This window comes from Protomyctophum bolini, assembly GCF_963924005.1.
Source record: "Protomyctophum bolini genome assembly, chromosome: 7".
Taxonomy (NCBI): domain Eukaryota; kingdom Metazoa; phylum Chordata; class Actinopteri; order Myctophiformes; family Myctophidae; genus Protomyctophum; species Protomyctophum bolini.
In genome coordinates, this window is record NC_137868.1 from 42,317,277 (window position 1) to 42,332,441 (window position 15,165).

The 15,165-nt window shown below is 42.5% G+C and overlaps 1 protein-coding gene across 1 annotated transcript in view; it reads right to left on the reverse strand.

The window, feature by feature from the left end:
* Positions 1-9,649, reverse strand: part of LOC308318718 (voltage-dependent calcium channel gamma-7 subunit-like) — a gene marked incomplete at both ends in the record, with an annotated part of 15,102 nt that extends 5,453 nt beyond the window's left edge. The window contains 3 exons of the mRNA XM_080768343.1: positions 5,490-5,630; positions 8,213-8,299; positions 9,454-9,649. Of these exons, the coding sequence (XP_080624469.1) occupies positions 5,490-5,630; positions 8,213-8,299; positions 9,454-9,649 (424 nt within the window). The remainder of the gene's footprint in view (positions 1-5,489; positions 5,631-8,212; positions 8,300-9,453) is intronic.
* Positions 9,650-15,165: the final 5,516 nt, after the last annotated feature.

Below are 15,165 nucleotides of genomic sequence, written 5' to 3' on the forward strand. Positions count from 1 at the left end.
TTATACTTGTACTGAATTAATGAATTCATTAGTTTGGGAAATTTAAACCAAAAACGCCAATATTTGGTCTATTTCCGTGGTCATATCCAGCAGTGGTTTTAGAGTGGTGGTCCTCAAAGTGGGAGCCCACGGCTAAAGTTGTTAATGTAGCATCAAAATGTAACAGTTTAACCGTGTGTTAACACAACAAATACATTGGCTATATTTGCAAAAATGCATGTTAATTTGGTGGTCACTGACATTACCACGTTTGAAGAACCGCTTTTTTTTTTTTTTTAGAGCATATCTATTCTTATTCAATATCCCAGACATGTTTGTTATATGTATAAGCAACAGAGCATGGCTATGGAAAATGACATTTACTGGTTCATTTACTATATCCTTCACTTTCATATTGATGCTCTCTGACTGTACATGTGCATGGTTGATACATTAATGCACCGCAGTATGCAGAATGTGTGTAGCCTATAAAGCAGGGGGTTTTTGACCGGGGAGTCGGGGGACGGCTGCAGGCGCTGCCGTGGAGCCCCATCGGAAAATGTCTTGTGGCTATAGAGCGCCGCAGTCCCGCCCCCTCTCAGAAAAACGAGTGGCCCAGGAAATGAAACACCAATGCATTCCTCCCATCGGCACTTCTAATATCATTTATTTAAAGACGGTTACGCCGCGGACAAAGCCAACTCGGATCGTGACGAATCATGACAATGAACACAATGTTTTGGGCCGATCAAATAATTTATAAGACGAAAAGCAAAACAAATAGTGTTGTCTCCTGACTTTCTTTTCTTTCTTTCTAATGATTTTGATCGGCCCAAAACATTGTGTTCATTGGCATGATTTCGTCACGATCCGAGTTGGCTTTGTCCGCGGCGTAACCGTCTTTAAATAAATTATATTAGAAGTGCCGATGGAAGAATGCATTGGGGTTTAATTTCCTGGGCCACTCGCTTTTCTGAAAGGGGACGGGCCTGCGGCGCACTATAGGGAGTGGGACACCTATATAGAAGAGAAGATTTGTGTAAAAATATATAGTTTTGAGAACTGTTCCAAACCACTGTTCTAAATATCAAATATGTTTGAAAGTGCAATATCCCTTTAACCCTCTAAGATCCTCAGCGTTGCTTTTTAGCAACAATTTTATTTTAATTAATTACTAAATTATTATTATATTTTTCTGTTCTTTTTTCACCTATAAACGTCATCAGTGATGTTCATTGCAATGCCATTTCAATGCCATTGGTCATGATATTTGCAAATAAATACCCCCCACAGAGGCTGAAATTCACACAAATAAAAATGTTGAACATTTTTTAACCTAAGACTTTTGACCTTTACCCTAATAAAAGTAGGTAAAATAATTGTAATATATGTTTTTTTGTGATCATTAGAATGTCTAGAACATGTTTTATTCATTATTGTGAAAGATATCCCCCAAATGCAAATTATTAATTTATTATATTATCTTTTTTAGTAGTAGTAAGGTTGAAATCTAAGTAGAAATTAATGCGGGTCTTAGAGGGTTAACTGATGAGAAACTGCATACATATATTCAACTAGTCGAGGAAACAGCGGACTCAGACTGAGATAAAATATTCATCAAGGGGAGGAGAAAAAACACGAACGTCTGAAAACAACGTGATTGAACTGACCCCGAGTTTATATCTGGCATCAAAACCATAGCAGTGAGAATTATTCTGTTCATGGTAATATTATTGCAGGCTAGCAGCACTGCAGTAATATACAGTTCTTCTAACAGCAGATGTGAGACCTTCTGCATAATGAGTATACTTTTGCTTTTGGTATACTTTAACAGTTCTACTGCGAAACATCCGTCACCCGCTATTTAATCAAATATTCTACGTTATAGCTGCCGAGATTGTTTTATTACCTTTAGAGCATATACGCTGAAGTATTTGCAGCTTTCAACGACAAAAATCAGGCGAGAAATAGTCCGTCGGCAATCACCCACAAAAGCGGACATTATACAATGCGGTACAGGACCCGCCTCTATTGTAGTCCAAACAAACCCCCCCCCCCCGTCTACTTACATTGAGCTCAATTTCCCAGAAGCCCTAGCAGCCCAGATGATATGACTTGATTTCCGGTTTCAACAAACAAATTAGCGGCCGTCAAACTGTTAAGTATACTGTTAACTTCTGACGCCAATTGCCAACACTTTCAGTATACTTTTCCTCAAGTATAGATCCTGAATACCAAACTTGCACTTGTAGCAGACTATTTCTGCAACAGGTAAACAAATAAAAAATGTGCGTATACTTCTTCCAAGTCTGATGAGGTGGTAGCCTACAACACCACATTCCACTATATGCCATCATGTATAGGCTTAATGCTCCACATCAGGGTCAAAGCTAAGTGCATGTGCTGATGGGTGTTGACAGTGACATGCAGCGCAGCTTCGCTGAGTGTCTCTGCATGCGTCTGTATGTTTGACAGTGTGAAATCCGTGAGGGTTTCGTATGACCTGCATTATTGCACTCATCATGTGCTCTCATCATGTCTATCTCAAGTATACAGCCATGGACAACCTATTACTGCTGAGGAGGGGAAATGGATGGATCTCAGTCAGTTCTGTATAATAGCTCCTTTCCGTGAAAGTATATATAGATATGGGGCATGTCCTAATGTTATGTCATGTCCTATAATGTCCAATAATGCCCTAATGGGGCTTTTTTTTTTGCTTTATATCAATACTAGCGACGGTGAAAAAAGACACATGGGGATCCACTGCATTTTGTGACCAAAATCAATAAAAGGGAAAAAAAGTCCAATCTGCACACCTACAGTGGACAGGTGCGTCAGATAACGGGAACTGGAGAAGTATAGAGAGAAAAAAAGGATCCCGCACACAGCTGTCTTCACTTAAGAATTAGATTTACTATGAGCAAACGTTTCGGGTCGTTCAGACCGAGGGGGTTTTCCTTTCTGGGGTTCCTTGACGATGTCAGGCATGCCCGATGAGGGTCTGAAGGACCGAACGACGGTGATAAATGTAATTCTGTAAGTGAATTGAACAGTGTGCGGCGATCCCTTTTTTCTCAATAGTTGGCCAAAATGAATGCCATGCCACCGAGCTTCTCCAACCTCTCATCAGTCTATTAAACCACTTCCAAAGCATGTGGTATACAGATGAAGTGAATGAAAGAGGTAATGTACCAAGTGATGGAGGTAGGGAGGAGGAGGGAGGAGGAGGGGGGGGGGGGGGGGGGGGGGGGGGGGGTCGTACCAAAAGGGAGCTTTCATGCCAGGAGAGATAGATATACAGTGGAGAGTTACAGTAATGTGTTCATATATATAAGTTTAACGCAGCTTCATATTTAATATAGCACCGTGATCATCAATTCCATTTACCTGCCTGCACCCCCCCCCCCCCCCCCCCCCCCCCCCCCCCTCCCCCCCATCATCCCACTATAATATAATATCTCATAAAGAACCATTATATCGTCACTGTCGGGGTGGAAACCTTGTATGTCCAAAACCGTTACTTTCCTGCGGGAATAAAAAAATACAATAAAATTGCCTGTGCATTATTAAGTCACAATAACACTCTCGGTAACCCATATAAGTCTTTGCGTTTGCGTTTCCTCTTCCTTTTGCTGTGTTGCCAGATTTGGCAAGAGAAAACAAGTGGCCATGGTCTATGAAAACAAGAAGAAAATTGAAGATCTATACAAGACTCACAGCAACACATTGTGAGGTTGTACATTTGTTATTTAAAGATATATTGAGAATACATTATAATATATTGAATATTGTTTAAACGTTTTAACAAAAATGGCACAAAAATTAACGGTATAGTGACCACACTGATGAAGGCTGGATAGCCAAAACGTTTGTCCCCGTTCAAATATGAAATAAACAATTTGAACTGAAGTCTTGGTGTGTGCGACCCACTACCGTTATTTTTTATATGTTTTGAACGGGTATAGCGCACGCACCTGCAGTCAGAGCGCGGTGTTCACATGAAGAACAAAAATGGCACAAAATAATTTCAGTGGACAATTTGACATTAATCTGGGGTTCCTTGACGTGAATAAATGTGGGAACCACTGGTTTATACAACATTAGGAAGCAAGCCCAAATAAGCAACTACTGTACACTTAAAGCCCCAAAAAAACAGCAACCAGCAACTATGACTTTAGAGAAGAAACAAGCTTATAAGCAGAAAAAGGTCAACAAAAGCCGCAGACAGATCATAATCATTTTCACCATAAATAGCTGATAAACAGTCGATATACATCTACAAGCTTGTGAGTTTGTAGATCGGCTATTTTCACATTCCTGTGAGTATATATAGGGCATTCATTTACAAAAAACCCCAAAACCCCAACATTATAAATATTGAGATATGAGGTTTCCACCCGACAGCGCTGAATATAGAGCTATGGGCTCACGGCCTGCGCCACAGTCTGCACCTCGTTAGCACAGACTATAAACTATACACACCCCCGTCCCATTACACAACCACTAACACTTTGACAGGCTAAGCCCCGCCCCCTTGTTGCCGGAGCAAATTTGGCACTTAGAGCGTGTCGTCGTGCGTTTCATTTGCTCTCAGACATGCAGAGTGATTCAGTGAAAGTGAGCTCCCTATTGATCTCTATATGCAAAGCGGCCATATATTGGAAGTAAATTGTGCTTCCTTCACCAAGGAAGGTGTTACCAATTATACTAACTAGACCGGTGCCCCGCCCCGCGGCTGTAGAGCACCGAGTCGGTATATAACGATGGAAGTTGGGGATCCAATGCCCCACCCGCGGCTATGCAATACCCGTTTCAGAGTACCCGTTCCTCCCATCTGTCTGTGTCCCTTTTATGCCCATATAAACAGTGCCCACCGTCGTTCTCTCATAATGTGGGAATGTGGGAGGATCACTGCCACTTGCTGGACAAAAGGCTAAACTACAGCAATGCAGTTCCTTGGTCCCCGACTCCCTGAAAACAAAGATTTCTTTCATTGTCAGCATCATGTCAGCGTCATGTCAGCATCATGTCAGCATCATGTCAGAATCATGTCAGTATCATGTCAGCATCATGTCAGAATCATGTCAGCATCATGGTCAGAATCATGTCAGCATCATGGTCAGAATCATGTCAGCATCATGTCAGCATCATGTCAGCATCATGTCAGCATCATGTCAGCATCATGTCAGCATCATGTCAGCATCATGACAGTATCATGTCAGCGTCATGTCAGCGTCATGGTCAGAATCATGTCAGCATCATGTCAGTATCATGTCAGCATCATGTCAGAATCATGTCAGAATCATGTCAGCATCATGTCAGCATCATGTCAGAATCATGTCAGAATCATGTCAGCATCATGTCAGCAACATGGTCAATCATTTTTGGGGGCCCCTTGAATAATTCTCACTAGCCACCAGTGGGCTCCGGCCCATGTGAGGAGTCCCATGAAGGGGTCAAAGGGTGACATGAAGCAAGGCGTGAGGAATGGCCGCTCGCCGTCTTACCGGAGAGGATGAAGAAGATTCCGGAGACGAAGGCCAGGATGGTGCGCTGGGGCTTGATGTGTCCGATGTTACTGATGACGAACGCCGTGAACACGAACAGCAGAGACACCATGGGGAAGGGTGTGGCTGTGCGCACCATCTCTATACGGCGCACACGCACACGCACACACACACACACACACACACACACACACACACACACACACACACACACACACACAGATAACAGATTTACAGCTGAAATTCCATGTGTTGTTGTTGTTTGCATATACTACTGGTACAAGATAAGTCTGTTTCAAACGTATTTGAATTAAGGAGGCGGGGCGGAGGGGGGCATTGCATCTGATCGGTGAACCAATATTCTCCAGCGCTTAATTGCTCCAAGCGTTGCACGCCCCTGGGCTGGGCCGCCAGGCTATACACATCTCCCCTGACCAAGCGGGGGTGGGGGTTAATGCCTCCTGCCTGCAGCAGCAGAAGATAGTTCATGGTCTCCCATAAGGAGATATCGTATCGTGCATATATCACGGCCACTCCACATTCTCAATCTCTTCCCTATATCTACCGCACCTGCCTTCACTTATTAGCCACTCCCCCATTCAACAATCACCCGTATCAAGTACACCTGCCTCCACTCACCACAGCCTATATCACCACAGTGTAAATACGCTCCTCCTCCTCCTTTGCCCCAACCACCTCCTTCCTCCTCGATTCTCGCTCTTCCTCCTCATGTCTCTATTTATTTACGACCGAGCGGACACTCCCCGAGATTATAGCGACGACGGCTGTCGGCCATACACGCCCGCAATGAATCGAGATTCATCACATTTCAATGAATAGTTAAACTACAGTACTGGTGTGGTCTCTTACTATAGTGACACCAAGGTTCAAATCATGTGTATATAGGACAACTTTACATTTGTCCAGTGCTGTTGAGGAGTCAAAAGGGGCTCATTGTCCTCTGGGTGTATGACTGACGTGCTCCTCTATTTGTTGACGCCTGCGGGTTTTACTTTTTACATTTCACGGCATTTTTTTTTTGTTGCCACTCTTGCAACGAGAGCACATTGTTCAAGGATATGTCATCAGCAACATGTCATACTTTGTCACACAAAGAAAACACCCTTCGGGCCATTTGTCCCCTTTCTATACGTGAAAGAGTGGAATCTATATATTCATCTTGCATATATTGCATACTTGTAGTTGTAGTCAGCATAACACATTTGATTCTGTGGTCAAAAAAGGGGGTATTTATTAAATATAGTATATCATGCTATTAAATATTCATTTTGTTCTTGGCTTGGTTCCAGGCTTGAGCAAAATTATATACCGGTAAACGTTTTAGGGAGATGTCTATGGGAAACTTTAATGGCTGCCACTGCTATGCAATACAGTCCGTCAGTGCAGTTTCATACCAGCACCATGGCCAGAAAAGAAACATAATACACTATATCAGGGGAGTGAACGTCAGCATGAAGAGGCCAGATTAAAGATTAAGTAAAAGCACCTCGTAATCATCATCATCATCATCATCATCATCATACTGGATATACTGGACCATGCTGGATCAAATAGCATTTTGCTATGTTGTCGGGCAGAGACCTCTTATCTCCATATTCAAATTGTGTGCGTCTTTCTTTTTTCTTTTCATAAATTAACCCTCTAGCACCCAGGGTTGCTTTTTAGCAACAAATTTATTTTAATTAATTACTAAATTTTTTTTTTTTTCTGTTCTTTTTTCACCTAAATGTCATCAGTGATGTTCATTGCAATGCCAATTCAATGCCATTAGTCATGATATTTGCATATGAATACCCCCCACAGAGGCTAGAATTCACACAAATAAAAAATGTTTGGACTCTGTGCAATTTTGAACATTTTTTAACTTTTGACCTTTACCCTAATAAAAGTAGGTAAAATAATTGTAACATATGTTTTTTTGTGATCATTAGAATGTCTAGAACATGTTTTATTCATTATTGTGAAAGATATCCCCCAAATGTAAATTATTAATTTATTATATTATTATATAATTATTATATAATTATTATAAATTTTTCATCAAACTTAATTTTTTTATTTTTTTTAACATCTTTTTTAGTGTCAGTGCTAGTAGTACAAAGTAGTAGTAAGGTTGAAATCTATTTTTTGCAAGTAGAAATTAATGCGGGTGTTAGAGGGTTAAGGCCCCACTTGATCATATCACAGCGTCACACAAAAGCTTCACTAAGTAGCACATCTGCAAGCTCGAAATTCGGTGCAAAGTGTCGCGTTTTGAGCTCGTCAATCTGCTTATAGTTGAAAAGTAACAGTTTTCCACCAGAGAGAGACGACTTAATTGTTATACATCTTGTTTTGGACTGGAGTTTGGTTGTAATTTGGGGTGAAAGCTTGGGAAGCTATGGAGAATCAAATTGATTTGTCTTACTGGAGAGAATAAGGCAAAACGCCCCCACCTCACCCAAAAGTGAGTCAGTTCAATGTAATCCGGCCAGAAAGTCCCCTTTTTGCCACTCAGTATATGCGTTCCCACATAACTTCCGGGTATGATGATGTCACACGCATACAAGTAAAAAAGTAGTCAGTAAAATAACTACTCAGTGAAGTATACAGACACACAGAAGAAGGACCGTATACTTAAGTACAGTAACAAAGTACTTGCACTTTGTTACTTATTCCCAACTACTAAAACTACTACTACTACTACTACTAGTAATACTCACTGAGAATATTTGCAGTATTTTCCGTGGTGATGTCAATCTCCGGTTCGGTGAAATACTCCGATGCTACACATCTCCCGTTCTCTGCGCCTGCATGGGGACACGGACACACATTCACATGGAAGCCATTTAATACTCCGATGCTACACATCTCCCGTTCTCTGCGCCTGCATGGGGACACGGACACACATTCACATGGAAGCCATTGAATTCCCCTGAGGACACAGACTGCAAGGGTCAAACATGCCACGGTGACCTTATGGGTCACATAATGTTGGCCTACTGTAGGCCTACGGCATGACTGAGTTAGTGTACTATATATGTACTATTTACTACACATATAATATTGCATGGGTTCCCAAACTTTTCAGCGCCCGGCGACCACAAAATAATGCTGCCATTGACTCGCGACACATTTTATGCACATAAGCGTGCATAATAGAACATATGCATGTGACCAGATTTGACTGAGAGGAGAACTTTTTTTTATGAGTTAATAGCACAGGCAGACTCTTCACATACCTAGAGCATGTCTGAAGTATAAGTGTCAGAGTTGAAATCGACATGTAAATATGAAATAAATGCTTAAAGGTATATTCAGTGATTTCACTCAAAAAACCGTAGGTTTCGTTTTTGCCTTGGGACCCAAGCTTTCATCCAATCAGGATAGAGAACCAAAAATGAAACCTAAGGTTTTTTGACCCCCAGGGGTTAACTGGGGACAGGGAGGAACTCCTTATATGGTCAGCACATTCTATAGTAGAGAGGATTATCACAACAAAACAAAAAAATAAGTGATATTTGAATTAAGTGAAATCACTGAATATACCTTTAAACATGTAGCTATAGGTGTAATGTTATAGAGACCACAGAAGTGAACCTTTTCAAGCTTGTTTTCTCAACTCGCTGTTTTCTCTGCAAGACATTACTCCATTAAGCCACATCTCCAGAACTGGTGGGTCAAACTGAACAACCCAATATGTCAATTTGAAGCTATGATTCCCTGCTTTCATATGACATGAAAAAAACGAAATTTTTTTAATTTAAATTTAGTCACATATTATAATAATTTAAAAAAAAAAATCTAATTGGGGGGGAGGGGGGGGGGGGGGTATTTACATGTCGGATACAACAAATGTACACATATGTTTTCTCATTTATTCACCAATAAAAATCAAAAAAAAAAAAAAAAAAATCTAAATTATTATTGTGCGTGCGTGCGTGCGTGCGTGCGTGCCTCGTACCGGCGTCGAAGCAGACCCTCCACAGCCCAGAGTGCAGGGCCATCTTCACCTCCATGGTCTGGTTCTGCTGCAGGATGACTCCCTCCACCATGATCAGCCAGTAGTCCGTGGACACGGCCACGCCCACCAGCAGCAGCCCGCACGCCCCGAACACTGTGGACAGGATGGTCAGCGCACGGCTGCTGCATGAACTCATCTGATTGGGGAGGGAGGGGGAGAGGGAGAGAGGGTGTTATAGGGGCTATATCTACTCTTGTTATTGCGAACGCAGTGAGCACATTTGTACAAAGATTGTTGGACAACAACTTCAGAAACTTTATACATCCACATATGATAACAGCATCCTAAGGTTAGCAAGGAATATCACCTCTAATACTAAGCATGTGTTGTATATAGAGAATATAGGTTGCTACTTTCAGGAAGGAGATATGGTGTATACCAGCATACAATAAGGTCAGACTAAAGAGGTCCTTTGTCTACCAGTCGACCTTGAGGCTTAATCAGGAGATGTAGTATAGCCACAGGATAATCTAAGCGGTGGATATTGCTCATGTCTTTATGTATGTAAATTGTCTTGTTCTTTGTGTTTTGTATATGTTCTGCATACTTGGCTGCTGTGTCGCAAGACAAATTTCAGTGTGAACTGACAATAAAGTACTATATCATATCATATCATTTTATGTATAAAGCACCTTTCGAAGCAAAGCTACAAAGGTGCTGAACAATTGACACAGTGGAAAACAAATAGAAGCACAGAAATACAAGTTGTGACAATATATAAATGAGCAGAACAAAAAACAAAACAAAGGCAGCACAAAGACATATATAGGGCTATATAAAATGTCTCAGGGTCAAATTAAGGTACATGGGAGATTTATTATTTACGGAATAAATGAGTCTTTATAGGAGTCTCTTAAAACAGTCAACTGATTCATAATCAGAATTTTTCAATGCCAGAGGCAAGGCATTCCATAGCGTAGGAGCTATGCACATAGCGAAAGCCCGGCGGTCACCCTTAGTGTTTTAGTTTTCAACTTGGACACAGTTATATACCAGTAATGCGTGGCACGCATCCGCCTGGGTGACGGCAGACGGCGCATGCCGAGTGCTGGCGCTTTGCATCGACATATGGAATGAATTCTGTACTGGCGTGTCTCGAGTGTACAGGGTTTGACGAGGTCATGATCGACATATGGAATGTCAGAATAATATAGGAAGGATGGGTGGGGAGGGTCAACAATGGAACAGGTCAGCTCCATATATGGAGACCTATAAGGGTTTTCAGGTTTGAGGTATAGTGTATAGAGTTGCTGGCCGGCTCCATCTCCCAGATACGGAGATCTAAGGGTCACCATGATGTCACGTGATGTCACACGAGGCATGAACACATACATGGAGACGTGATGTCACGAGGCGTGACCATACATGGAGACGTGATGTCACGAAGAGCGCTCTGTGTTAACCCAATCTGGGTAGAGGGGAACCCCTTCTATCCACACTTTTCCTGGGCTGTGTGTGCTCCAGTTCCTGTCAATTTGATCCAATGAAAGCCAATGAAACTGGTCAGATGACCAATGATATCCAATGAAATCAACAGGAACTGGAGCACACACAGCCCAGGAAAAGTGTGGATAGTAATAGTTTCTTTCACAACAGGCTGTAATGATCATTAGACTCAGGGCGCTAGAGGCTCCCAGAACCCTCTCCCCTGCATGCAGTCAGAGTTATCAGTTATCAGGTTATCAGGTTATCAGCATGATGTAAAATGACTAAACCTTTTTGGATGTTACATTTTAAAAGAAAAAAACACCACGCTCTCGTGCACTTGCTCTCTCACACATGCAAGTGTGCCACAATGATCACCATCCCCACATGTGCCAATGCTGGCCCCTATGCCTAATGCCCTATCCACACTTTTCCTGGGCTGTGTGTGCTCCAGTTCCTGTCGATTTGATCCAATAAAAGCCAATGAAACTGGTCAGATGACCAATGAAATCAACAGGAACTGGAGCACACACAGCCCAGGAAAAGTGTGGATAGGTTGCTGCCTATACCCCTGTTCTACTCTCTTATTCATGTTCAAAGACCATGCCAAGTGAGCAGTGATGACAAAGTGGATGAAAGTAGAAATTATAGAAGTACATTTTACCTTCCTATATTTGTACACCATTCCACGGTTCCATTTAGTGTACACTCTCAGAGTTACAAGACCTGTTATGGTCATTCAAGGACTATATCTCTTCATGTGTTTCTATAGTAACATTATTGTTCATGTTTTTTTGTCAGAAATGTCCACACCACAAGCCAACATGCGGCGATGTCCTCTGACTTCTATGATTTATTTGTGTTATATACGACCCTCACCGAGACACGTGGAAAAAGTCATTATCAATGTCAGTGGTCAGTTGAAGAGGCTTCCGCTTCAATTCCAACAAACGATTCAAAGCCGTAATGAGGTTGTAAGGTTTTCAAGGTTTGCGGTGTTTAATGTTTTGTCCTGTCCATGTTATAGGTGTATGTAATTTGTTTGGTTTTACTGTTTGTATCATGTATCTGTGTTGTTGGGAGCCCCTCGAAAATGAGATGGTACATCTCAAGGGGTCTTTTTCATAATAAAGAAACTTGAATCATCAACAGTGCTTTCAAGCTTAACTCGTGTCTACACACACCCCCTGTGAAGAGACACGTCACATGTATGAAACACAGTCCCCTTGTGAAGTTCTGGATGAGTTAATCATTCACAAAGCTGATAGTAAAAGCAACGTTCTCCACCTGTTTCCAGCGTGTACCATGTGAGCCTTTGTGTGAAATGTGTGCATATAACGTCCTCTTCCTCTCGCTGCTGTGACCAGTGTTGCCAGATTTAGCAAGAGAAACAAGCGCCCAGGTCTATGAAAACAAGCCCACATTTTACCAATTTATACATCGGCTATTTGAAAATAGCAGATCTACAAGCTCACAGCGACATGTCATCCAAAATGGCCACTGTTTTCTTTCTTTTTTTCCCAGGACTCGAACCCACGGACACGCTTTGTCAGGGCTGGATTACCAGCCTATAGGTGCCTGGACCACTGCACTGTTTTAAACAACATTATAGGAAGCAAGCCCAAATACATAAGCAACTACGCTTTAGAAACGACAATCACTTAAAAGCTCACAGACCCATGTGTGAAATGCAGAGAAATAAATGCAACCTGATTTAATTGTCACAGGCCTTATAGGTTTTCCAGGCTAGACAGGCCTATAGCCATGGCAGTCAGACCATGGTAGAAGCAGCACAACCTCACCTGCACACATTTTGACCTGAGATCGATTTAAAAAATAAAACAGAGCTACAAACTCGTAGCGCCGCCACTATGAGCTTGTAGATCTATATAGGAAGAGAACAATTCCATAGCTCTAATGCAGGCATTAGAGCTATGGTCCAGACTCCAGAGCTATAGCACAGAGGAGGGGAAAAGAGGGAAAGAGGCCACCGTGACGCCGAAGAAGGCCGCAAGCAGAGAAGGCCTCAGTCTAACAATAAAGTTGTTCTATATATTTTTGACCACTCAGCAGAGCATCTCCAGTGATGTATATTGAGAGAGGCAACCTTGTTCCCAGTTTCATGTCCATCTCATTATGAAGAGGTAAAGCCTGGAAAAGAGCTATACCGCCAAACGTGCACATGACTCAGCCTGTAAAGTTGGCCAAATTATGGCTCCAAGAAGAGTTCAAAGTCCAGGAATGCAGGGCGTTTTGTTTATTTCCCTCCACAAACACCTAACAAATAGCAGTGCAGCGTATACACAGTGGGCCTATATAGGCAGACAATGACAATAACACGGATAGGACTAACTTCAAAATCACTTGAAAACTATAAGCTATAAACTAAATAAACACGACAAAAACTAAGAACTCGAGAGACTGTTTAAACAGGCTAAACCTTACACATGTGAAGGCCCTGCAGGCATCTCTCCCTTAGTGTTGTACTTAGTCAGCTCCAAGTCAAGACTGAGAATCCTCACCTGAAGCCTCCCTTTTATAACGAGTGAGCCACACCCAGAACAAAGATTAGCAATTTACTGTCAATTAACTAAATCTCTATATACTGTATATCGGATATCCTATAAAACAGCAATACCATTATAACTTGCAGACCATATTTTACACTTTAGATACCAATAATACACCTAATATACCAAAATACACTTTAAAATCTACACCCAAACAGGCACTTCCAAGCCGGCCCGGCATGATGATCATCAAATGGAAGCAGCTGTGAATTGTGTGCAGAGCCTTAATAGTGTGTATACGGCCCGGGCCCGTACACACTATTAAAACGCCCTACTTCATCACACTACAGAGAGATGCAAGAAGCATCAAAGTGCAGTTTTAAATTGTCTTGCATAATTGCAATGCAGCATTCAGTGTTATGTTGTTCTCATGCTTAGCTGCACGATTCTGTCGTGACATTAAACGTGCCGAACATGAATTTGAACGGGCAGAACGATTACGCTCCTCCTCCGAGCGGCAAAAATTGAGGTGAGACGAGTATCTGCATATTTACAACAAGGATATGCATGGACGGATTGGACGCGCACTGATGTTTTAGACTGATTGGTTTGGCCTCAGTGTGATTCGAGGACAGGCACGACCACAAAGTAAAACTAAACGAAACCAACAAAGCACAAGAAAATGCATTTACAGCTGCATTAAACAACAACAGAAACACACATGCGCGCACGCTAGCGCACACACACACACACACACACACACACACACACACACACACACACACACAATTGTACTAATGTGCCTGCACTACCAAACCACTGCTAACATCCCCTCCTGTTTTGCTACAATTACAGTGGGCAGGTGCATAGTGCAATGCGGAACGCCTTTTACTACACAATGTGTGTGCGTGTGTGAGAGAGAGAGAGAGAGAGAGAGAGAGAGAGAGAGAGAGAGAGAGAGCACAGACAGACAGACAGACAGACAGACAGACAGACAGACAGACAGACAGACAGACAGACAGACAGACAGACAGACAGACAGACAGACAGACAGACACATCCGCACGGCGGCGACAGCCAATCCCAGCAAAGGTCGGAGGGCAGTGATTGTGAAACGGATTACGAACCCGGGCGACCTCACTGTTACTCATCAAAACAGGAAAAACACACATAATACAGAGAGGACGAGAGAGATGCTAGATGCAGAGAGAGAGTCTCTCTCTCTCTCTCTCTCTCTCTCTCTATGGTAGTGTGTGAGTCAGAACATGGTCTTCCTGTGTCTTAGTGCTGCTTGACCAACGAACACTGCACTACAAATCCTACACACACACACACACACACACACACACACACACACACACACACACACACACACACACACACACAGTCACACACAGTCACACACACACACACACACACACACACACACACACAGACACACACACACACACACACACACACACACACACACAGTCACACACACACACACACACACACACACACACACACACACACACACACGTTCCAACGGAACGATACTGTGCGCAAAACTATCCCATGGTATGGAGCGTCGTCGATCTCAACCAATAAGGGTTCATGGGGGGGGGGGGGCCGTGAAGCCTCGCTCAAATAAGAGACTATATCTGCGAGCAAACATATACAGGAAGTCGCTGCATGCGCGGCGCGTGCTGCTGTCGCTCTCGGTATACGTCAGGAC